Genomic DNA, 25,532 nt, shown 5'->3' on the forward strand with positions numbered 1-25,532 from the left:
AAGGGTTTTAGTTTTCCACGTTGCTTCTGTGTGGGAGATTGGAGCGCCATAGCACTGAGATAAACGACAGATGTCCACAAAAGACATTAATGAAGAATGATGAAGCACCACAAACAAAGAGAAAACTCGTTTCCATCTCTTTTTTTTTTTTTTTGCTCTCCTAAATGAGGTGTGCTAAATTACTCTTTTCGGATGAAATTTGCAGCTTTGCCTCCCAGTGCTGCTGAAATGCAATTAGAGCAAATGTGTTAAAGTAGGCGCTCTCGCAGCCGGAACACTAACACTCAGCCCCAGTTTAACTTCAGATCTTTCTTCCTCTCCGCCGTACGGTGTGATTTCATATATCGGTAGACATAGAGTATAAGAGTGGGTGGATGCCAGAAAATCTCATCCATCCATCCACCTTGTTCTGTCCTCTCTGTCTGCAGGGAGACTGGGGCGGCCAGAGGACCCTGCAGAGGAAATGGACTACCTTCCTCAAAGCCAGGATGGTGTGCTCGGTCCCAGAGTACGAGCTCCACCTCAACATCCTGCGCAGCGTCTTTGTCCTACATGGACAAGATGCTCACAGCAGCATTTTCTATGGTGTCTTTGGCCTGGAATGGTGAGATTATTCTTATTATTCTAAATCCCCTAAGATTTTGTTCAACTGAGATTTAGTTGACAAAAACTAAAAAAAATTCAGATGGCAAAATTTTGACTAAAACTCAATGACATTTTAGTCAACTATGACTAAAATTAAAACAAAATATGCAAAAATAATACTGGTTGCCAATGCAGGATAACAAGTTTGAGAACCTAATTTTTGTGAAACGGACTGTCTCTCTCTCACTCTCTCACACACACACACACACACACACACACACACACACACACACACACACACACACACACACACACACACATATAAAATTGTGAGAGTCGGCAAAAGACCATGAATCCCTGTCCCTGTCCCCAAAAAAGCAAAAACAAGATCTGTGACCAGGAACAACATAATGCAATCTGCAACCTCACCACTAGATGGCACTAAATCCTATACACTGTAGCTTTATTATTATTATTATTCAATCAATCAACATTTAGCCTTTTACAGCAGGCAGATGGTGTCCAAACTGCTTTACAGTAAAATCAAAGAACAAGAATTCACAAAAACAAAACAAACATACAATAGAATTGAAGAGGCACATATACTCAACAAAATATAAACGCAACACTTTTGGTTTTGCTCCCATTTTGTATGAGATGAACTCAAAGATCTAAAACTTTTTCCACATACACAATGTCACCATTTCCCTCAAATATTGTTCACAAACCAGTCTAAATCTGTGATAGTGAGCACTTCTCCTTTGCTGAGATAATCCATCCCACCTCACAGGTGTGCCATACCAAGATGCTGATTAGACACCATGATTAGTGCACAGGTGTGCCTTAGACTGCCCACAATAAAAGGCCACTCTGAAAGGTGCAGTTTTGTTTTATTGGGGGGGGGATACCAGTCAGTATCTGGTGTGACCACCATTTGCCTCATGCAGTGCAACACATCTCCTTCGCATCATCCGTGAAGAGAACACCTCTCCAACGTGCCAAACGCCAGCAAATGTGAGCATTTGCCCACTCAAGTTGGTTACGACGACGAACTGGAGTCAGGTCAAGACCCCGATGAGGACAACGAGCATGCAGATGAGCTTCCCAGTTTGTGCAGAAATTCTTTGGTTATGCAAACCGATTGTTTCAGCAGCTGTCCGAGTGGCTGGTCTCAGACGATCTTGGAGGTGAACATGCTGGATGTGGAGGTCCTGGGCGGGTGTGGTTACACGTGGTCTGCGGTTGTGAGGCTGGTTGGATGTACTGCCAAATTCTCTGAAACACCTTTGGAGACGGCTTATGGTAGAGACATGAACATTCAATACACGAGCAACAGCTCTGGTTGACATTCCTGCTGTCAGCATGCCAATTGCACACTCCCTCAAATCTTGCGACATCTGTGGCATTGTGCTGTGTGATAAAACTGCACCTTTCAGAGTGGCCTTTTATTGTGGGCAGTCTAAGGCACACCTGTGCACTAATCATGGTGTCTAATCAGCATCTTGGTATGGCACACCTGTGAGGTGGGATGGATTATCTCAGCAAAGGAGAAGTGCTCACTATCACAGATTTAGACTGGTTTGTGAACAATATTTGAGGGAAATGGTGATATTGTGTATGTGGAAAAAGTTTTAGATCTTTGAGTTCATCTCATACAAAATGGGAGCAAAACCAAAAGTGTTGCGTTTATATTTATGTTGAGTGTAAAAAACAAAACATTATTATCATTGCAACACAGGCAGCAAACATTAGAAAAAAATATCCTTTCTCCCCAATAAGGGTCCTACATACAAGGTTAAACATCAGGGATCAAGAGAAGAGTCATGTATGACGTATATTTTACCTATTTCCAAATATATACAGTAGTGTTCAGAATAATACAACCCCTGGCAAAAATTATGGAATCACCGGCCTCGGAGGATGTTCATTCAGTTGTTTAATTTTGTAGAAATAAAGCAGATCACAGACATGACACAAAACTAAAGTCATTTCAAATGGCAACTTTTGGGCTTAAAAAACACTAAGAAATCAGGAAAAAAAATTGTGGCAGTCAGTAACGGTTACTTTTTTAGACCAAGCAGAGGGAAAAAATATGGACTCACTCAATTCTAAGGAAAAAATTATGGAATCATGAAAAACAAAAGAACGCTCCAACACATCACTAGTATTTTGTTGCACCACCTCTGGCTTTTATAACAGCTTGCAGTCTCTGAGGCATGGACTTAATGAGTGACAAACAGTACTCTTCATCAATCTGGCTCCAACTTTCTCTGATTGCTGTTGCCAGATCAGCTTTGCAGGTTGGAGCCTTGTCATGGACCATTTTCTTCAACTTCCACGAAAGATTTTAAATTGGATTAAGATCCGGACTATTTGCAGGCCATGACATTGACCCTATGTGTCTTTTTGCAAGGAATGTTTTCACAGTTTTTGCTCTATGGCAAGATGCATTATCATCTTGAAAAATGATTTCATCATCCCCAAACATCCTTTCAATTGATGGGATAAGAAAAGTGTCCAAAATATCAACGTAAACTTGTGCATTTATTGATGATGTAATGACTGTGGAAATTTATGTTCTTACTTACGTTCTTCAGGCAGTCATCTTTATAAATCTCATTGGAACGGCACCAAACAAAAGTTCCAGCATCATCACCTTGCCCAATGCAGATTCGAGATTCATCACTGAATATGACTTTCATCCAGTCATCCATAGTCCACGATTGCTTTTCCTTAGCCCATTGTAACCTTGTTTTTTCTGTTTAGGTGTTAATGATGGGTTTCGTTTAGCTTTTCTGTATGTAAATCCCATTTCCTTTAGGCGGTTTCTTACAGTTCGGTCACAGACGTTGACTCCAGTTTCCTCCCATTCATTCCTCATTTGTTTTGTTGTGCATTTTCGATTTTTGAGACATATTGCTTTAAGTTTTCTGTCTTGACGCTTTGATGTCTTCCTTGGTCTACCAGTATGTTTGCCTTTAACAACCTTCCCATGTTGTTTGTATTTGGTCCAGAGTTTAGACACAGCTGACTGTGAACAACCAACATCTTTTGCAACATTGCGTGATGATTTACCCTCTTTTAAGAGTTTGATAATCCTCTCCTTTGTTTCAATTGACATCTCTCGTGTTGGAGCCATGATTCATGTCAGTCCACTTGGTGCAACAGCTCTCCAAGGTGTGATTACTCCTTTTTAGATGCAGACTAACGAGCAGATCTGATTTGATGCAGGTGTTAGTTTTGGGGATGAAAATTTACAGGGTGATTCCATAATTTATTCCTCAGAATTGAGGGAGTCCATATTTTTTTCCCTCTGCTTGGTCTAAAAAAGTAACCGTTACTGACTGCCACAATTTTTTTTTTCCTGATTTCTTATAGTGTTTCTTAAAGCCAGAAAGTTGCCATTTGAAATGACTTTAGTTTTGTGTCATGCCTGTAATCTGCTTTTTTCTACAAAGTTAAACAACTGAATGAACATCCTCCGAGGCCGGTGATTCCATAATTATTGCCAGGGGTTGTAGTAGTGCTATGTGACTAAAAAGATTAATCCAGGTTTTGAGTATATTTCTTATTGTTACATGGGAAACAAGGTACCAGTAGATTCAGTAGATTCTCACAAATCCAACAAGACCAAGCATTCATGATATGCACACTCTAAAGGCTATGAAATTGGGCTATTAGTACAAAAAAGTAGAAAAGGGGGTGTTCATAATAATAGTAGCATCTGCTGTTTATGCTACAAACTCAAAACTGTTATGTTCAAACTGATTTTTTAGCAATCCTGTGAATCACTAAACTAATATTTAGTTGTATAACCACAGTTTTTCATGATTTCTTCACATCTGCAAGGCATTAATTTTGTTGGTTTGGAACCAAGATTTTGCTGGTTTACTAGTGTGCTTGGGGTCATTGTCTTGTTGAAACACCCATTTCAAGGGCATGTCCTCTTCAGCATAAGGCAACATGACCTCTTAAAGTATTTTGACATATCGAAACTGATCCATGATACCTGGTATGCGATATATAGGCCCAACACCATAGTAGGAGAAACATACCCATATCATGATGCTTGCACCACCATGCTTCACTGTCTTCACTGTGAACTGTGGCTTGAATTCAGAGTTTGGGGGTCGTCTCACAAACTGTCTGCGGCCCTTGGACCCAAAAAGAACAATTTTACTCTCATCAGTCCACAAAATATTCCTCCATTTCTCTTTAGACCAGTTGATGTGTTCTTTGGCAAATTGTAACTTCTTCTGCACATGTCTTTTATTTAACAGAGGGACTTTGTGGGGGATTCTTGCAAATAAATTAGCTTCACACAGGCGTCTTCTAACTGTCACAGCACTTACAGGTAACTCCAGACTGTCTTTGATCATCCTGGAGCTGATCAATGGGTGAGCCTTTGCCATTCTGGTTATTCTTCTATCCATTTTGATGGTTGTTTTCTTCCACGCATCTGTTTTTTTTTTGTCCATTTTAAAGCAACGGAGATCATTGTAGCTGAACAGCCTATAATTTTTTGCACCTGCGTATAAGTTTTCCCCTCTCCAAACAACTTTTTAATCAAACTACGCTGTTCTTCTGAACAATGATTTGAACGTCCCATTTTCCTCAGGCTTTCAAAGAGAAAAGCATGTTCAACAGGTGCTGGCTTCATCCTTAAATAGGGGACACCTGATTCACACCTGTTTGTTCCACAAAATTGACGAACTCACTGACTGAATGCCCCACTACTATTATTGTGAACACCCCCTTTCTACTTTTTTTTTTTTTTACTAATAGCCCAATTTCATAGGGTTAAGAGTGTGCATATCATGAATGCTTGGTCTTGTTGGATTTGTGAGAATCTATTGAATCTACTGGTACCTTGTTTCCCATGTAACAATAAGAAATATACTCAAAACCTGGATTAATCTTTTTAGTCACATAGCACTACTATTATTCTGAACACTACTGTGTGTATATAAACATTTTATTGGACCAAAGTTTTGTCTGTGGCCTGTGATCTTGAGTTTTTGACCCTTTCCCCCCCTCAAAATTTAATTATTATATCCTTAAATGACACCATGTTTGATACAATTCAGGTCGGTGATGAAATTGTATGGAGCTTATATTGATATTCACACAGCAGCTCCTGTGCAAGCTGCTGATCTGAGCACAGGGAGAAATTTGTAGGGGTTCATTGTCAGGCTCAAGGACACTTTGACACAAACAGAACAGTCAGGCATCAGTTCTTCAGTTCTTAATACCACAATAAAAGCGAAAATATTGGTTCAACTCAAACATTTTTGAAGAATCTGATTACCAGCCTGATCAATCAATACTTATTTTAATCAGCTAATCGTGGTTAATGTGCATTCAATTAAAGTAAATGAGCCCAGTAACATTATGTAGGAACAGTTTAAAGAATTTTGCACTTTTACACACAAAAAGAAGTTTGGGATTGGATTTTAGACAACCTGCTCGTGCCACTGAGCCACACTCATTGATGTTACACTCTTATTTTGTCATTTGCTGATTATATTTACTTCATGTTTTACCTAAGGCCAAAATATGGCCATTGGGTATTGCTAAGGCTTTTCGTCCCTCTGTCCGTGTTCAGTATAACTCCAGTCCTACAGTATTACTGCCAGACTCTTGAAATTTACAGGGAATATTCTTTGGGACACAGACCTTGAACAAGTTCAAAGATAGCTAACCTTGACCTATTTTAAGAGGTTAAGGAGTCACATTCTGTTTAAATCTGTTCACTTTTATTTTGAATGACAGCCAATCAGAGTAGAGCTGCAACATGAGGTCAGTTGCTGATCTCTCCAAAATCACTTCATTTTGTGTGTTTGTATACATGTTTCTTTTATATTATGTAAACACTAGCGAGAAAAAACACTTCTAAAACTAAAAACACTGTTTTTGTAACCTGATAACACTTCTGGAGTCATTTACAAGATATTTAAGTTGGTTCCACTCCTCCAGCCAATGCAAAGAAGTTGGTATCGGGTTATTTGGTCACGTGACTTTTAGTCAGGATTTTGACATTTTGCTGATTGGCTGAGACACGTCGCTCTCTGATTGGCTGCAGCCTTTGTTTACAACGTTTCAAACCTCCAAATGTTTTCGGTTGCCATGCGAATTCCAGACACACAAAGCAAATACCTGGTTTCCATTTTGGTTTGACAGGGGTGAGATAAACTCCCACCCCCGACATGTGTGACATTTTGCAACTAGTTTGTCTCACTTTTCAAGTCTTTCGGTTTGTTTTTCACATTTTCGGCAATTACGCCACAGCCAATCACAGAGTGTGACGTGATAGCCAATAACGACCGACGTATCAGATGGACCAATCACAGCCATGTTTTGAAAAACACACTACCAGTCTCTTTGTATAAGAGACTGTGGTACCAGTGCTACAAGATATTTTGCAAACATTAGCATGCATGCTAACTTCCGCTAACTTTTTTTTTTTTTCATATTTTTGTTCATTTTGTTGTTGTTGTTGCTGTTGTTTTTAAGCTGCTGCAGTGTTGTTGTTTTTTTTGTGCAGATTTGTTTGGAAAGAACCACCAGAATTTCAGTGCAGAAATACAATGACTTCTGTTCTAGTCTATTCCAACTCAATGCTAACTTTCTATGGAGTTAAATTTGTCTCATACCTACAAAAGAACAGATGTTGATCTAAAAATATTCCTTGATTTGCACAACTTCCGCTCTTAAAACGTAAATCTTATTTATTGACTGATTGACTGAGGGACTTTATTGAACATGTACAAGTTGTACGTAAGACAATAGGATCTTATAAAGAACACAGTGCTCATACGGGTTTTTTTTAGCATTGCGTTATATTTGGTCTTGCTGTAGAAGATTCAGATGGGATATACGTATGCTGGAATTAAGCACAAAAAAATGGCACAGATGGCACAGATTTTTAGGGCGTGTTGTTTTTAAAGTAGAAAGGTGGTGGCTGCATCTCCACATACTCCTGTATATTAAAATGTCCTTGAAAAATGCACCAAATGAAAAACTGCCCCAAGTCCCAACCCCATTAAAAACTGGATGTGGGTCAGCAGAAGGAACAGTGTCTGTCTGGAAGGACCACGGCTGAATCTGATTCAAATGAGTTAAATGACTGAAAAATATTAGAGGATAAGTTCATTTATTTACAACCTGGGTCACATTAAACAGACATGATGACAATTAGGACTCAGAAGCATTACTGTTCAGAGGACGTGCCTCCTCCGGTAGCTACAACACATTGTAAGCTTCTCTGTTAAGCTAGCCAAGGTGGATGTGACACTTGATGCAGAGTCAGATCTGAGGGCTTGTGTTGGTACTGCTCATCCACCACACCATAGTTCCATAGGTCCTGGATGGCAACCACTTGGGCCCGCAACCAGTCCATCCTCACCTCTTGACCTACAACCATCTATTTGCTGTAGCCAGGTGAACATGGGTGCCCTCTTTGTCTTCTGGATCAGGCACAGAGAAAACGGGCCACGTGGCCAAAATGTTGTAGCTGAGACTCCCTCACAATGCAACTGAACTTCATTTGTGTCCCCCTTAAATAACCGATCGTTTGACTTAATCATTCCAGTGGTATAAGGATCCCCTGAAGAAACCTAGTGCCAAAAACATCTCACCCTAGGTCACTGGTTAGGATCCAAGTCTCAGAACCACACAGCAAGACAGGACACACCAGTACCCTAAAGACCTGGACCTTTGTTCCCCTTGAAAAAGAAAGTGACATTGTCCAACACCTCTACAGGATCCTCGTGAGTCCATAAGATTTTCCCTGATGTCTCTTAATCTCAAAGGTCAAGAACTCAGAGACGTGAATGTCTTTGCTGAGACAAGTTTGACACTTCTGATGGCTGAGTAGGAAAGTCATTGAAAGCCCGGATCTTCATCTTGATACAGAACAATCACAAACCCAGAAAATTTGATTTGTCTCTCAGTTTCTCAAGTGCTTCTGAAGGGTATACAATTCCACAACACTTGATTACTATTAACTAATCCAACTAAAATACAGGTGTTTTTTTCCAAACACCAATAGGTAAATAATCCCGATTGTAATTTAAAAAGATCACTAGAAATATATGCTTTAAGTAATCAGAAAATGCAAGAATGTACTACAATGTGCAACTTTATGGTTTGGAAAATTGCAGTTTGGAGCCATTTTAAATTCTACTGCAGGTGACCTATTGATACCAATCTCAACAATTTGTAGAACAAAATAATTCCTCTCATATGATTCACACATGAAAAGTAAGTGTAACACCCACAGACGCGACAGCTAACAATCTTTATTATGACTAGAGTTTAATAGAAACAAGTTTATCTTTTAATATAACTTAAATGGATTGAAGTAATTAGTTTCCACAAAGGGTTTGGGGTGGACTGACCTCTCAGGCTTTTAGAGCGTGCAGGTTAACTGACAACTGTAAATCGACTGTAGGTATGAGTTGTAGGCATTGGATACACTCCAGCATTCCCCCTGTAACCCTCAAAAGGATGAACAGATTGAAATAATGGATGGATGGAAATAGCTGTGTAAGCTACAAAAAGGCAACAAGCTGAACTGCAATCAGGGCTGACGTGACGTGTCAGAAAACGATGGCGCCCCATGGAATTGCTGGCAGCGGCTTGAGTGTGTGTTTATGCTGATATGCAGACTCGCACCACATAAAATTACCCTGAGGGGATTTAAAATCAGATGGAGAGGATAACATCAGTAAAACAATCTATTTCTCTCTTGTTTTTCATTTCCTTTTATGGATATTCAATTTCATTCTCTTTTTTCTCTGCTTGCTACATCTTCCCTTCTTTCTCCCCCTCTTTCTGTCTTGTCTCACTCTACTCCTGTTTGTTAAAAAAAAAGAAGGCGCCCAAACTCCTATGTCAAGTAGTCATCACTGTGTGTGCAACAATGAGTAAGCCCTTCAGCGTTATTGCTCACCGGTTTAGAAGACGGCTTCAGATTTCACTTCCATCTCATTTTTCTCCCTTGAATAGTTTTGATAGATGGGTTCACATTTTACCTCCATTGCTAATCTCACCTGTAGGGCTTTAAATTAACGGTCATTTGTTTCTCAGCTGCCATCTCACGCTATTTGATGGCAATTTCTTTCATAGGTGTTCCACCAAAACCACAGCTTGGACCCTTTTATTTCTGACTCACAGGGAGTGGGTACGCCAGTGCTCAGTGTGTTGTTGAAATATGGGAAGCTTGGAGTAGCCACAAGCAATAAAGAGAGAAAATGACTCACTTGTGTGTGTGTGTGTGTGTGTGTGTGTGTGTGTGTGTGTGTGTGTGTGTTGTGTGTGTGTGTGTGTGTGTGTGTGTCAGTCACTTGTTCATTTATTCCAAAAATAAAAAGATCCAGGAGGATATAAGCTCTACTGCTTTACGGCAGCGCAGATCTCCGGAGCATATTTAAGTCTGTTTTTTTTTTAAATGTAAGTGGAATCTTCTAATATGTGACACGTTTGAAATTTAATCTTGGTGGCAGTTGCCCCCTAGACAATAATCTCTGTGTTTATTCACTGTTGGATCATTAAGCCTGTCCCCTGGATGTGTCTTCTGGGGTTGGGGATGGGGTATTGTATTTCAGGAAGAACATCAAAGCCTCTGGTATCTGCCAGTACGCGTTCTCAGATGTGCAGAAGGTATTTGACGGACCTTATATGGAGGTACAGGACTCAAAGTGGAGAGAATTCACGGGGAAAGTTCCAGAACCAAGACCAGGATCTGTAAGTTTCATCTAATTAAACAGCTCTCTCTAATCATACCATAGATATGGAACAAACACTGATCATCTGTCTCTGTTGTCCATCCCTGCAGTGTATAACAGATCTGCACAGGTCCCAGAGTATTAACTCATCTCGCGATCTTCCAGACAACATCCTCACATTTGCAAGAAGGCACCCGCTGATGGCCACTCAGGTGTACCCAATAGGGTTGCGCCCGCTCATGTTCAAGAGGAGCATCAACTATGTCAAAATAGCAGTGCATAAAGCGCCAGCACTGGATGGAAACATTTACACGATTCTGTTTTTGGGAACGGGTGAGTATAGAATAAGTAGCACTGAGCAGGTGGGTAGATAGAAGTTGGACCAACATGTAGACCTGGGTTTAATTCACAGTCACGCTACCTGTCTCGGTCTTTGGACAAGACACTTAATCTGCATTATGTCAGTCACCCAGCTGTAAAATGGGTGCTGGTTTTGGCTAGGGAAGTAAAGGTGATGCATCTGCATCTAGTCCTGGGGGAGGCGTAGATGTCATCCACTTCACAGTATGGTAAACACTGGCACCAATGGGCCTGAGGGTCTGTACCGGACTGACTTCATCTTCTAATTAAGTGACAGAAAAATTATAGTCCACGATTTTAATATTCACTAAAGTAAGGAGAAATCTCAAGTTCTCAAATATGAGGATTTCCTGCTCTCTTTGTCTTATATCACTGTGAAATGATCTTTGCTGTTGTTGGAAGGGTAGTCTCTTCATTTGACATGTCCTCTAAAGACATCACCTTGGTCTCTGAGAAAATACAATTGACATTTTTGCTGTTGTTTTCATGCATTTTATACACTAAACCATGAAGGGATTCCTGCTCAGGATTGCCTGGGCTGAATGTCTAGGGGCCCTGTATAACATGGGACCCCATGTTCTTTAAAACTATTGTGTAGAACACAACTTAGGCCCCAAATACTAACACAAAGAACACACATAATATAACACAGCATAATAAATGCTGCCACTCATGCAATGGGACTGTTGTCCCATTGCATGATGGGAACCGAGGCCCGTTAGGAGACTTGCTGCTGCAATACTTTTTCCTTTGATTCAAGCAAAATTTGGGCCCAGGTTTTTAAAAAACAAAACAAGGTTTTTTTTTGTTTTGTTTTGTTTTTACCCAAGGCCATCAAATATGGCCAACCTTGACCTATTTGTAAGAGGTTAAAAAGTCACATTCTGGTTCAATCTGTTCAAGGGTTTTTGTTTTTTTTTGAATGGGGGGGGGGTGACAGCCAGTTGGAGGAGAGCTGCACCGTGACGTCAGTGGCTGGTCTGTCTAAAATCACTTCATTTATGTGTTTCAAAAATGCAGCAATAAACACATTAGAAATACAATTCAAAATTTTAATAGGAATATATCCACCTGTAACTCCTATTGGAGCTCTCAATACTGTGATCTAAATTGGAAACACATACGAGGTCTGTCAATAAAGTATAGGTCCTTTTTATTTTTTTCAAAAACTATATGGATTTCATTCATATGTTTTTACGTCAGACATGCTTGAACCCTCGTGCACATGCGTGAGTTTTTCCACGCCTGTTGGTGACGTCATTCGCCTGTGAGCACTCCTTGTGGGAGGAGTCGTCCAGCCCCTCGTCGGAATTCCTTTGTCTGAGAAGTTGCTGAAAGACTGGCGCTTTGTTTGATCAAAATTTTTTCTAAACCTGTGAGACACATCGAAGTGGACACGGTTCGAAAAATTAAGCTGGTTTTCCGTGAAAATTTTAACGGCTGATGAGAGATTTTGAGGTGATACTGTCGCTTTAAGGACTTCCCACGGAGCGAGACGTCGTGCAGCGCTCTCAGGCGCCGTCGTCAGCCTGTTTCAAGCTGAAAACCTCCACATTTCAGGCTCTATTGATCCAGGACGTTGTGAGAGAACAGAGAAGTTTCAGAAGAAGTCGGTTTCAGCATTTTATCCGGATATTCCACTGTTAAAGGAGATTTTTTTAATGAAAGACGTGCGGACGGGTCCGCACGTCGGGACGCAGCCGGCGCGGTGCGGCGGCACAGGAAAAACACCTCCGTGTTGATAACCATTTGTAAAATCTAGGTGGCTTTTGATGGCTTTCAGTGGAGTGAGTATATGAGAAATTGTTTAACAGCTGGACATGTTCCAACTTGTCCTTAAGGCTTCCAACGGAGGTGTTTTTCCTGTGGCGGAGCGTTGCGGCGGCTGCGAGCCGACGCTGCAATCCGCCCGCACGTCTTGCATTAAAAAAAAATCTCCTTTAACAGTGGAATATCCGGATAAAATGCTGAAACTGACTTCTTCTGAAACTTCTCTGTTCTCTCACGACGTCCTGGATCAATAGAGCCTGAAATGTGGAGGTTTTCAGCTTGAAACAGGCTGACGACGGTGCCTGGGAGCGCTGCATGACGTCTCACTCCGTGGGAAGTCCTTAAAGCGACAGTATCACCTCAAAATCTCTCATCAGCTGTTAAAATTTTCACCGAAAACCAGCTTAATTTTTCGAACTGTGTCCACTTCGATGTGTCTCACAGGTTTAGAAAAAAATTTTGATCAAACAAAGCGCCAGTCTCTCAGCAACTTCTCAGACAAAGGAATTCCGACGAGGGGCTGGACGACTCCTCCCACAAGGATGCTCACAGGCGAATGACGTCACCGACAGGCGTGGAAAAACTCACGCATGCGCACGAGGGTTCAAGCATGTCTGACGTAAAAACATATGAATGAAATCCATATAGTTTTTGAAAAAATAAAAAGGACCTATACTTTATTGACAGACCTCGTATGGCTACATCCTTTCCAATATTGTATTTATAATAAAATTAGAGAACTACACTGGAAAATTTTACATTGCATTTACCTGTAAAATCTGCTTATATCCAAATTTACAGATGTAGATCCCAAATGTTTTTGTGGTAAAGAAGAGGAGTCAATAATACATCTATTCTATGAGTGTAAGTTCACAAGAGATATTTGACAATCTGGAGTTACTCATTTATAATAAAAAACAATCATAGAATTAAAATAGCCAATCATAATGTAATAACCTCCTTTGAATATAAAAACAAAAATCTACAATATTTATAAACCTATATACATATTACTCAGCAAATATCATATACATAAAGCTAAATTCAGTCAATCTAAACCCCTTCTTAAACTATAGAAAAATTGAAATCAACACCTACTTTAAAACTTTAAATAACATACCAAACAAAAAAGCAATAAAGACAATAAACCTAGTAAAGAACTTCAGTTTACAATAAACCCTCTCATACTCCTCGGGTCTGTGTTGTATGTCTTCTGTTATCTGTTTGGAATGATGCCTGTCTGTTAGTCATGTTTGTCTGTCTGTGCCTCTTATGTTTTTTCTCTTGTTTAATTTAAAAAAAAAAAAATTTATGTGTTTTATATAACATGTTTCTCATATATTACGTAAAAGCTAGCAAGAAATAAACACTTCTAAAACTGAAAACGCTGTTTTGGAATTTAATAACACCCCTGAAGTGATTTAAAAGACATTTCACGATGTTAGCATTAGCTAGCTGCAAAAGTCTATTTCATTTGCGTTTTAATATAACCTCTTTGTCATTTATTATTTAAAAGCTAGTGAGAAATAAACACTTCTAAACCGAAAACACTCTGGAGCAAAATTGCGGATGTTAGTGTTCATGCTAACGTTTGCTAACTCAAAACTAACTTCCTATAGATTTTAATTTGTCTCATTAATATCTGTAAATGCACAGAGGGTGATCTACAAATATTCCTTTATTTGCACAACTTCCACTCTTGTCAAAACCTCATGTACTCATGCAGATGCCATTAAAACATAAATACTGTTTTTGATTGATTGATAGACGGGCTTTATTGAACATGTACAAATTGTACATGAGACAAGTTAATTATTTAAACAACTGCAAATTATAAAGAACACATTGTTCATACGGCCAAGGGTATTTTAACCATAGCATATATATATATATATATATATATATATATATTATATATATATATATATAGATATATATATATATATATATATATAATATATATATATAGTTTTTTTAAAGTACTTCAAGTGGTAGGAGGTGTTGCTTGCAAATTTTAAATATGGTCTGTTCACCAACATTCTGCAATTATATTAAGTGCCCACAGATAAATGTAGCTGAGGAACCATGGCCACTTTAATCCACTCCTGCACTGACCTATTAATTGATTAACAATACAACTCTTGTTATGTAATGGTACCTGTCTATGATTTATTCACAAAAGGTGAACTACATTTTTTTTTTCAGAAATACTGTCATGTCTGGATAATACTATGTGTGTGTGTGTGTCATGCAATTTCCTATTTTCTTGCAGATGATGGCTGGCTGCACAGAGCAGTTGATATTAATGGGGAAATGCATATAATAGAAGAGCTGCAGGTCTTTGACAAGCCGCAGCCCATCGAAAGCATGGCCATATCCTCAGCTCTGGTATGTACAACCATATGTGTATACATACTGTAAGTACAGTAATGAAGTACATTATTGCCTCCATAGTGTAATCCACAATAAAACACAAACACGCCACTTTTCTACCACTGATGGAAGTCAGAAATTATTGTGAAGGTGACTTTTTATGCTTTTGTTCAAAATTCATCTCACAAAATCACTTTAATTCCACCAAAAGATGTCTTATCTTACCATTAATATTTATAATATAATTTCACTGTTTTAAAACATAAAGCTATTGCTAGTGTGAGGGATTTAGGGGTGTTTATTAGTACTAATGGAATACAGCATTCATAATCATCTGTTCATTAGTGTATAATTAATATCCAAACTTTATTAGTACTAATGGAATACAGCAGTCATAATCTGTTCCATTAGTGTATAATTAATATCCCAACTTTATTAGTACTAATGGAATACAGCAGTCATAATCACTTGTTCATAATTCATAATCATTCATGGCCGTGTTAGATACCATGTTGATACAGTAGCCCGAAAGGGACCTACTCTTGTCTTTCACCTTTTGCCATGTGGTTGGAATAATGAAACAGGGGAAAAAAGGAATCTGTGCTTACGTTCATTTATTTTTATTGTACAGCAAAAATTGAGCAATGTACATCTAAGTGATCTTTTATTTTACAGCAAAGTATTTATGTGGGCTCTGATTCCGGAGTGGTCCAGGTACCGATGTCGGCCTGCCAGAGGTACTTGTCATGTTACGACTGCGTACTTGCCAGGGACCCGTTCTGTGCCTGGGATGGGAGGGCATGTGTGGAAATATCATCGCTTCGACAAAAGTGAGAGAACAGAAAACTATAAATGTCACTTTATTTGACGTGTACTGTGATATATGTCCACACAAACTGAGCAAAACGTTGTACGCAACACTCAGGCGTGAGCTTTACAGACACTGTATTCTTAGGACATCTTGGTCCAGTGGTCTGTCAGTGTAAATGCTTTAAAATTTCATCTTCCATATTGGCAAATTAAAGGGTCAGTACTTAACACACATGAACAGAATTACTGTCTAAAACCAATCTGTCATATATTTACTTCTGCCAACATTTTTGACTTTGTTTGTGTGTTTATGAACAGCCTGGAACCCACAATTTTTCATATATCATTATGATTTTTTTTAAATGGAGGATTCATATCCTGATAAGCAAGGACTGATTCAATTTTCAAGGTCAAACTCAGGAAAAATCTTGGAAAATTGGGAAAAAAAAATCCCTATCCTTTAACATTTAATGAATTTTCAAATATTCATAACTCTGTCCAAAAAGATTGAATTTCTTTTATATTTGACAGCATTATGTAGGATGGTATCCTTTATCGACTGACAAAGTTTGATCCAGATCTGAACTGGATTCCAGATTTTGTGGCCATTTAAATTTAACATCGAAAACCCCATTTAATGTATATTTTACATTATATCTCAATCAAACGTGCCCCAATCACTCTCATATTTGAAAGTGAGGTGCAGACTGGCACTCATTATCACCTGACAAAGGTTGATCCATATCTGATCCGGATTGTGGACTTTATGGACATTTGAATTTAATATTGAAAAGCCCATTTGATGAACATTTTGCATTATATCTCAATCAAAACTGCCTCAGTCACGCTCATTTTTGTCTTATGGGTTTACTTACACCACCAAAAATTGGATGGAGGTGCCAAAAAGCAATGACAAATTGCGCATAGCAGAGATAACCAATGATCTGTGAAAATTATCTTAAAAAAATTCAGAAACCTAAAAAGTTGAAGAAAAAATATATATAAAAACCTAACAACACCATAAAAACTTTGATTCTAGTGCATGAACTAAATACATACTCTTGACATTTAATCGCATCTAATTTTGCTTATGAAAATACAACCCCTGGCAAAAAGTATGGAATCACCGGCCTCGGAGGATGTTCATTCAGTTGTTAATTTTGTAGAAAAAAAAAAGCAGATCACAGACATGACACAAAACTAAAGTCATTTCAAATGGCAACTTTCTGGCTTTAAGAAACACTATAAGAAATTAAGAAAAAAAAATTGTGGCAGTCAGTAACGGTTACTTTTTTAGACCAAGCAGAGGGAAAAAAATATGGAATCACTCAATTCTGAGGAAAAAAATTATGGAATCATGAAAAACAAAAGAACACTCCAACACATCACTAGTATTTTGTTGCACCACCTCTGGCTTTTATAACAGCTTGCAGTCTCTGAGGCATGGACTTAATGAGTGACAAACAGTACTCTTCATCAATCTGGCTCCAACTTTCTCTGATTGCTGTTGCCAGATCAGCTTTGCAGGTTGGAGCCTTGTCATGGACCATTTCTTCAACTTCCACCAAAGATTTTCAATTGGATTAAGATCCGGACTATTTGCAGGCCATGACATTGACCCTATGTGTCTTTTTGCAAGGAATGTTTTCACAGTTTTTGCTCTATGGCAAGATGCATTATCATCTTGAAAAATGATTTCATCATCCCCAAACATCCTTTCAATTGATGGGATAAGAAAAGTGTCCAAAATATCAACGTAAACTTGTGCATTTATTGATGATGTAATGACAGCCATCTCCCCAGTGCCTTTACCTGACATGCAGCCCCATATCATCAATGACTGTGGAAATTTACATGTTCTCTTCAGGCAGTCATCTTTATAAATATCATTGGAATGGCACCAAACAAAAGTTGCAGCATCATCACCTTGCCCAATGCAGATTCGAGATTCATCGCTGAATATGACTTTCATATCATATCAAAGTCATCCACAGTCCACGATTGCTTTTCCTTAGCCCATTGTAACCTTGTTTTTTTTTCTGTTTAGGTGTTAATGATGGCTTTCATTTAGCTTTTCTGTATGTAAATCCCATTTCCTTTAAGCGGTTTCTTACAGTTTGGTCACAGACGTTGACTCCAGTTTCCTCCCATTCGTTCCTCATTTGTTTTGTTGTGCATTTTCGATTTTTGAGACATATTGCTTTAAGTTTTCTGTCTTGACGCTTTGATGTCTTCCTTGGTCTACCAGTATGTTTGCCTTTAACAACCTTCCAATGTTGTTTGTATTTGGTCCAGAGTTTAGACACAGCTGACTGTGAACAACCAACATCTTTTGCAACATTGCGTGATGATTTACCCTCTTTTAGGACTTTGATAATCCTCTCCTTTGTTTCAATTGACATCTCTCGTGTTGGAGCCATGATTCATGTCAGTCCACTTAGTGCAACAGCTCTCCAAGGTGTGATCACTCCTTTTTAGATGCAGACTAAGGAGCAGATCTGATTTGATGCAGGTGTTAGTTTTGGGGATGAAAATTTACAGGGTGATTCCATAATTTATTCCTCAGAACTGAGTGAGTCCATATTTTTTTTCCCTCTGCTTGCTCTAAAAAAGTAACCGTTACTGACTGCCACAATTATTTTTCCTGATTTCTTATGTCTGTGATCTGCTTTTTTTCTACAAAATTAAACAACTGAATGAACATCCTCCGAGGCCGGTGATTCCATAATAATTGCCAGGGGTTGTACACTTCTAACAGGACTTTGACCTTGAAATTTTTTTCCAAGTGTAGCGGGATGAAAGTCCCGGGTCCCAATTGAAAAGACGTCCCAGCCACGAAGGTCCTGCTGCTTCAATCTGGCGTCACGAACAGGATGTGGGTCACAGAGTATGCTAACATGCACCTGTGACTTCGGGACGAAGTCACAAATGGTGGGGAGATGTGTAGCGGGATGAAAGTCCCGGGTCCCAATTGAAAAGACGTTCCCGCTAGCTTGGTTAACGGGGAGTTCCCCTTTGGCTGACCTGGTAGAGGAACGGTCTTTTGTGCGAGCCGCGTGGGTTCGATCCCCCACCGTCGTCCCGGCCACAAAGGTCCTGCTGCTTCACAAGGCAAAAATTTGTGGAATTGGAAAGTAAAATTGGTTTGCGCTGTAGTGTGTGCTGTGCTCTAGTTTACTCAATCTTCTGGCATATGTCTTTTCACTACTGCCTGAATATTTTGCTCAGAATATTGCCAATAAATAAAGAAGTACATCATGATTTTTTTTTCCCCCAAAAAATACATTTTCATTGCTTTATATCCCTAAATCTCCTCTGCAGTTCTTCCCGATCAATCTGTGGATTAGCTTCCTTCATTCCATCCCTAAATTAACTGTCCTGCTTCCTTCTACATCCACTAGTGTCTAAATGACACTTTCTCCACAGAGATTTTCAAAAGCAAGCTGCGGTTCTTCAAAACATGCAATTTCAGGATTTTAACAGTGCGATTTTATATTATATTATAGATCCACTTAGAAATATTGCTGAAAAGGAAGAACTGCAGAGAATAAGTCAAGAAAGAAGTGATAATGAGGAAGATAAATAACATCTTTTCCACTGAGATGTAGAGTACTTTTGGTTTGCTGTACATTTTTTGCATTACATGACCTTTTTAGGAGATAATTATTTCTTCTTATGCTGCCCGACAGCGATTAGCAGATATGAATTTATTATTTATGCTGCTCACCTGTCCTTTTCAAAGCACTTCTTTGAAAGCAGGTTAAAAACCATGGAGTCAACGTGATTTTTAAAATAACTTCTCTTTAAGCACAGCAGAGGTCGGATCAAACGCAGGGATGAAATTAATTTGATTAGCAAAAAATAAAGATATATTTGCTTACTTCTCTTGTACTTTGAGTAAGAGTTCAGGTTTAAAGGAAAATAAGTGGAACCACCTCATTGATATTCCACGGAGTGATTTGACTCTGATCCTGATTATGATTTAAGTAGCATAATACCTCTCCGCAAGGTCAGACTGTAAAATATCTCAGTGGCCTGAATGGGTTTGGATGATTTATATTAATGATGGAGTTGCTGTGATCGGCTTGACATTTAGTTGGATAACTGCATACATATATTCTGCATATGTACCAGTACTCTAAATATCCAGTACTACAGCAAACACATCAGCCATTCATCAGAACTTTAGAGAAAGCAGAAAAAAGAACAGGACGTTCATAACGTATCATACATTCCTTGTTTGTACTTGTTTAACGTTGAAGCTCCCTAAATTATTAATTGTATGCTTTAGGTAAAATATGTACTACTGTAGACAACAAAAACATTTCCAGAGTTACGCTCTAGAACGATCAGGCAAATTAGTTCGGCTGTGCACACGATTTACTAGAGCAGGTGGCTCAGTGGATAAGGAGCTGGCCCGCCAGTATGTTGACCTCGGTTTGAATCCCGCTTGTGCTACCTGTCTGTGTCCTTGGGAAAGACATTTCATCTCAATTGTCCCAGTCCACCTAGCTGTAAAAATGGGTTTTGGCCTTGGCTAAGGAAGTAACCTCCATCAGACTGGCATCCCATCCAGGGGGAGTCGTAGTCTCTCATCCACTTCATGCTATGGAAGCCAGAGATGAGCACCAGCTCTAACAGACCTAGGTGCTATATCAGACTTGCTTCTTCTTCGTTGGTGGACTGGTTTTCCAGTCTTGAGCTTGTTGTCAAATTATTCCATTTCCCGTCTGCATACCTCACCAGAAGTTGAAAGATAGGTATTCAGCTATGATTCTTCACAGTCCCCCAAGATTTTCTCTTCGGGGTGACAGTTAACACTCATTTTGAGGTAATATGTTGGATCAAATGGAAAGTCCCAGTTGTCTGGTTTGGATTGGATTGGACCAGATCCCTTTCTTGACACAACTCCAGATGTATTTGGTGCAGGTGGTTTTGAACCTGTATCAATTGTTCCCTATCAAATAGAAACATTTAGACTTTGAGTAATGTAAGTAAGACCAAAACCTGCTCTCCGGCCTCAGTGAGGTATGGTGTAGTTTATGTCAAAGGCTAAAATAGGCATTTTTGGTCATTTTCAGGAAAAAAAAAATATATTTATTGGAACAAATAGCATATTAGGGTCTCTGAACCATTTAAGACGAAAATCTGCTGTCTTACCTCAGTGACTGTTAAGATGTAGGGAGGAATGGCATAGCTGATGTCAAAGGCTAAAACAAGCATTTCCAGGTCATTTTCAGGAAAAATAAAAATAAAAAAAAAATTTAATTGGAGCAAACTGATACTTGGGGACTCAAAAATCTGCTGTCCAGCAGTGCTTACTGAGGTTGGACGAGTTAGTAAAATTGTTGTTTCTGATAATTACCATGATAATGCTTCTGAGATATGACATGGCTTCCAAGGAAGCACAAAAAGACATACCGACATGTTGAATATTGTGCACTATACATATAGTTTATTTTTTTACACCAAGTCGGTTGGGTCAGAACATTGGTCACACATTCTAATTACTGGCCACACAAGAGTTGCTAAGAAATTAGTTTTTCTTTGTGATTTCACACCAATCTTACTACCCATTTCAGGTCAAACCTAGTCCAGGATATCCTGAGAGGGACACGGGGCTGTAAGGACCATTCTGGAAATGGTATGTCTCACAACAAATACATAAGTGGCTCTACACTACTCTATTCTACTCTTCCTTTTTAGATATTTAGATATACCTTAATATACACTTGTATAGTTCTACCTTAGAACTGGAATATATTATCGAAGACATACCTTACTGAATTTTCATGTACATTTGAGCTTACGTGTTCTTGCGATAATTCCCTGAAACACTTTTCACATGTTTCTACTCAAATAAAGGACTGCCTGCAACAGAAATGTTCAGTAATTGTAATTTTTACCTAAAAACAAGAAAATACCCCAACAAATCTATTCTGTTTGACCTGTGAAATTCACACACACATGCAGGATGCTGGCTCGATTTGTTCCTGCTGTTCAATCTGGAACACAAATTTTCTCTTTTTTGGGAAATCTATGAATATTGCAGCAAAAGTCCAGTAGTTACCTGTATGTAACTCTGGTTCTTCTCCCTCATTTATGACACTTTGCGGGCTCTGATTTTCCAACTGAGAAGAAAAAAACCTGTAGTTTTGCAGCAGTCAGTGTAGACTAGAGCCCTATTGTCATTTTACGTATACATACAACATACAACGAAATTTGTCCTCTGCATTTAACCCATCCTAATTACAGTTTGATACAACCCAAGCAAGAGCAGTGGGCAGCCACAGTCCGGCGCCCAGGGACCAACTCCAGATGTAGAGACACTGCCTTGGTCAAGGGCAGGGAAAGGAGCAGACCCTAAAATTAAGTTTCAGGGAGTCATTGCAATCTCATTTTTTTTTTTCTTACATGCAATGGTTTGCAATTTTGAGTAATTTCACAACAGAAGAAAACATCTGATAATTATGAAAAAAGTTCAGGTTGAATATGCTGCTTGGGGCTGCCATTATTCCACCAGTGGTTGCTACTTTTCACTGAAGTGACTAGAATATGGAATTGCACTACAACGTGTGACAAGGACGAAAGGCAGGACACATTTTCCTGCATTCTGCTATCATGGCCTGTAGCAGGGACTTTGAGTAGAATGCATAGTATGTGAAAGGGTGTAGCGTATTGATTGGGTAGACTGCATTACCTACCCTAAGCTTTACCGTCAGGAGTATTTTTCAGACATAACTGGATCCAATATTTAATTCTAACCATAAAGTTGGACTGGAAAACAGAGGACAAATGTCCTCACTTGAAAGGTATATTTTATTAGTAATGGCTACACAAGCCTCTGTGGTAGAACTGACTGCATGGTGCTCTGACACTGCAAGAGACGACAACAAAACCCAGTTGCAGCATGTGTTGAATAACAATGTATTGCAGTATGGCTACATTAGATTTCTTAAAATGTAAAATGATGTTTTTATGAAACTTGAGTTTCCATTTAGAGTTTTGGAAGAAATTGCATCTGACATGGCAGATGGCACTACTGGGTTAGTAGTAGTAGTATTAGTAGTTGTAGTAGTAAAATATATTCTTAATAATAATGGCAGTGTTTTAGTCAAGTCAATCTCCCCCGAGGCCAAGGCCAAGTTGGAGTCCTGGGAGTCCTAGGCCAAGTCACAACAACTCGAAGTCAAGGCAGAAGCCAGTGACACAGCATAAGAGGCCTAGGCCAAGGCATAAAAAAAAAATCAAGACCACCAACACTAAATACTGGGTTCTGTTGGCGCACTACACACTCAGTACTACCAGTGGGCTTGCACAGAAATGTCTCATATCTGTAGTCACTCCTATTTTGGATATGAGTCTCGTAACTGTACCGATGTCCTTCCTGAATTATGTTGATTCCCTACCATCTAATCCAGTGTTTCTCAAACTTTTTTTAGCGCAAGTAATGCTTAACCTCTAAAAAAATCTCATCTCAAAATGTGATATTTTGCCAATATACTCACGGGACACTAGAGATCGCTCAAGGACCACCGGTGGTTTGCCAACCACTCTTTGAGAAAGGCTGCTTTAATGTTTATCAGAAACTCAACATGAACTTTCCCTGACCCAAACCTAACTTTGTAATCCTAATTCTACCCCTAAAAATGAAAGACTTGCTTGTTTTTGTACCAACAAAGGCAGTGAGTACTGTAAGAACAGGTTTCTTCCCTCCACAGCATGCATAATTACACATTGATATACAACATAAACCACACATTACATTTAATTACTTTATAGAAAACTTAATATTTTGAACTTCCAATCCCTTCTTTTTCACTTTATAGAAGCCACATTCACACAAATCTAAAACCCATCACACATCGGCCATAAAAAGATTTTGTGCTGGCTGGATTGCAGTATACTCGCTGCAATGAAAGGTTGTGATTGAAAAGTGATGTTGAAAGGTTGCTCACCTTTAGAAAATGTCACTTTTGTGAGCTGAACTCTCTTTCTGGATTTGTCTTGATTTCTTTCTTCTGGTGTGCCGCCTTTCCTCACATCTCATTCTGTTTCCCAGTGGTATACCGGAGGAGATCTGTCATGTCAGGCGACGACGTGCTGCTCCAGTGTGAACTGCGATCCAACCTGGCAACACCACGCTGGACGCTAAATGGCCAAGAAATCCAGGGATACGACCTCAATTCGGGCTATCGCATCGGCACAGACGGCCTACTCATAATTGGAGCTCGTGTGCGACAGAGCGGGTCTTACCGTTGCTTTGCTGTTGAGAACTCTGTGTCAGTCCTGGTTTATCTGTACACAGTCAAGGTGCACACTGATCCGTATTTTCCAGTGGAGCCCACAGCTACCACTAACCCCACCACGGTTTCCAGTTCATCTTTTTTCTCCACCAGCAGCCCCACTGAGCAGCCTCTACCATCGCCTCCTGCCCCGCTACCTCCCAAGCCAGAATTTCAAACCTACAGACACATGGAGGCCGTGTACATCTCCTTGGTGGCGATTCTCGGAGGGCTTTGCCTGGTTTTGAGTGTGGTGCTGCTTTATGTGAGCTTCTGCACCAGGCGGGCTTCTAGGGGCCCAAAGTTCTCCCAACAAGGCCTGCGGGTTCTGGGAGAACCTGATAGTAAGAGGAGCTCTCTTTTTGAACTTAAGACCATCTCCAGCCACTGCAACGGCCGTCAGGCTCGGCGGTCGACCTTCACTCACAGCTTTGACGACATGGGTGATGGCTTCTTCCAGATAGTCCCAGGGGAGATCCACATGTCCCCCTGTAAGACACCTCCCCCAGCACCTCCCCTCCCAATGCCACCACCATTGCCTGATGTAGACTATGCCAACGGGCTCTCCGCCACTCTGCCCAGTGTGCTGCGGAAGATGAACGGTAACAGCTACATGCTGTTGAGACAGGGTGATCCTGAGGGAATGTCACCGCTCTACCACTCCTTCACAGAGGAGCTGAACAGGATCCTGGAGAAGAGGAAGCACACGCAGCTGGACCTTGAGCCTGATGAAAGTTCCATCTAGGAGCCCAACTTAGTCTTTAACTTATTTATTTGTGTAACCCACAGTGGTGGGGGGGGGGACCCCACTGTATCAAAGCTGCTGTTAGGTACCCAATGCCAGAGCACCTGCAGGTTGTGTCCTGAAATGTGCAGCCTCCCGCGACTCCTATGACAAATGGTTCAAGAATTTCACTGACACAGCGGACACACTAGCCACAGTAATCCATTTGAAAAGTGGGGTTGTAAATTTCTGTTGTCATCTGTCATGCCATGACATTTTGACTCCTACGAATTTCAAAATTGAAAATGAGTAAGGAGCTTAATGATGCTACCTCAGCGCAGAGCCCCGGGAGCTTAGCGAAAGCCGGCAGCCTGATGACAGTGAAGGTATGAAACAGAAAACAGGAAAAAGTCAGTGTGACTGCATTTTTTTTTTTTTTTTTTTGAGACTGTTGTCCTTAGGCCCATACAAGTGGTTTTAAATGGTATAGCGTGCAAAATTTATTCCTATCTCAGCTCAGACACAATACCCGTGGGACCTTTGTGAAATAACGGTTTGAAACATGATATAATAAGCATCAGTCAATTTTGTCCAACAGTTCACAACCTGCCGTGTCTGAAGCCACACCTGAGATGATTTTTGGACTTCTTGTATCGTCTTTGGTTTTGGTATGGTATTAATTCCAACATGAAAAATACCTGCTTCCTTTCTACATTACATCCATTTAACTTGAAAGATAGACTGTGATTAGTTCCATCCTGTTATGTTAATCACTTCAGTGGAACAATTTTACTGACCTGTTACTGGGTTTGTGTTTGTCCTGGATCAAGACTAAGTTCCAGGCTTTCAATGATCTTCTGGTCATCAGAATTACAGGGAAAGTGTTGAACACATAGA

The 25,532-nt window shown here is 39.7% G+C and overlaps 1 protein-coding gene across 2 annotated transcripts in view; it reads left to right on the plus strand.

The window, feature by feature from the left end:
• sema4gb (sema domain, immunoglobulin domain (Ig), transmembrane domain (TM) and short cytoplasmic domain, (semaphorin) 4Gb) overlaps positions 1–24,984 on the plus strand; it is a 79,125-nt gene extending 54,141 nt beyond the window's left edge. For both annotated transcript variants that reach the window (XM_034194321.1, XM_034194322.1), the window contains exons 9-15: positions 429–604; positions 10,194–10,332; positions 10,424–10,646; positions 14,716–14,831; positions 15,492–15,646; positions 21,209–21,270; positions 23,689–24,984. In XM_034194321.1, coding sequence (XP_034050212.1) covers positions 429–604; positions 10,194–10,332; positions 10,424–10,646; positions 14,716–14,831; positions 15,492–15,646; positions 21,209–21,270; positions 23,689–24,656 — 1,839 coding nt within the window. In that variant the 3' untranslated portion in view covers positions 24,657–24,984. The remainder of the gene's footprint in view (positions 1–428; positions 605–10,193; positions 10,333–10,423; positions 10,647–14,715; positions 14,832–15,491; positions 15,647–21,208; positions 21,271–23,688) is intronic.
• Positions 24,985–25,532: the final 548 nt, after the last annotated feature.

This window comes from Thalassophryne amazonica, chromosome 18, assembly GCF_902500255.1.
Source record: "Thalassophryne amazonica chromosome 18, fThaAma1.1, whole genome shotgun sequence".
NCBI lineage: Eukaryota > Metazoa > Chordata > Actinopteri > Batrachoidiformes > Batrachoididae > Thalassophryne > Thalassophryne amazonica.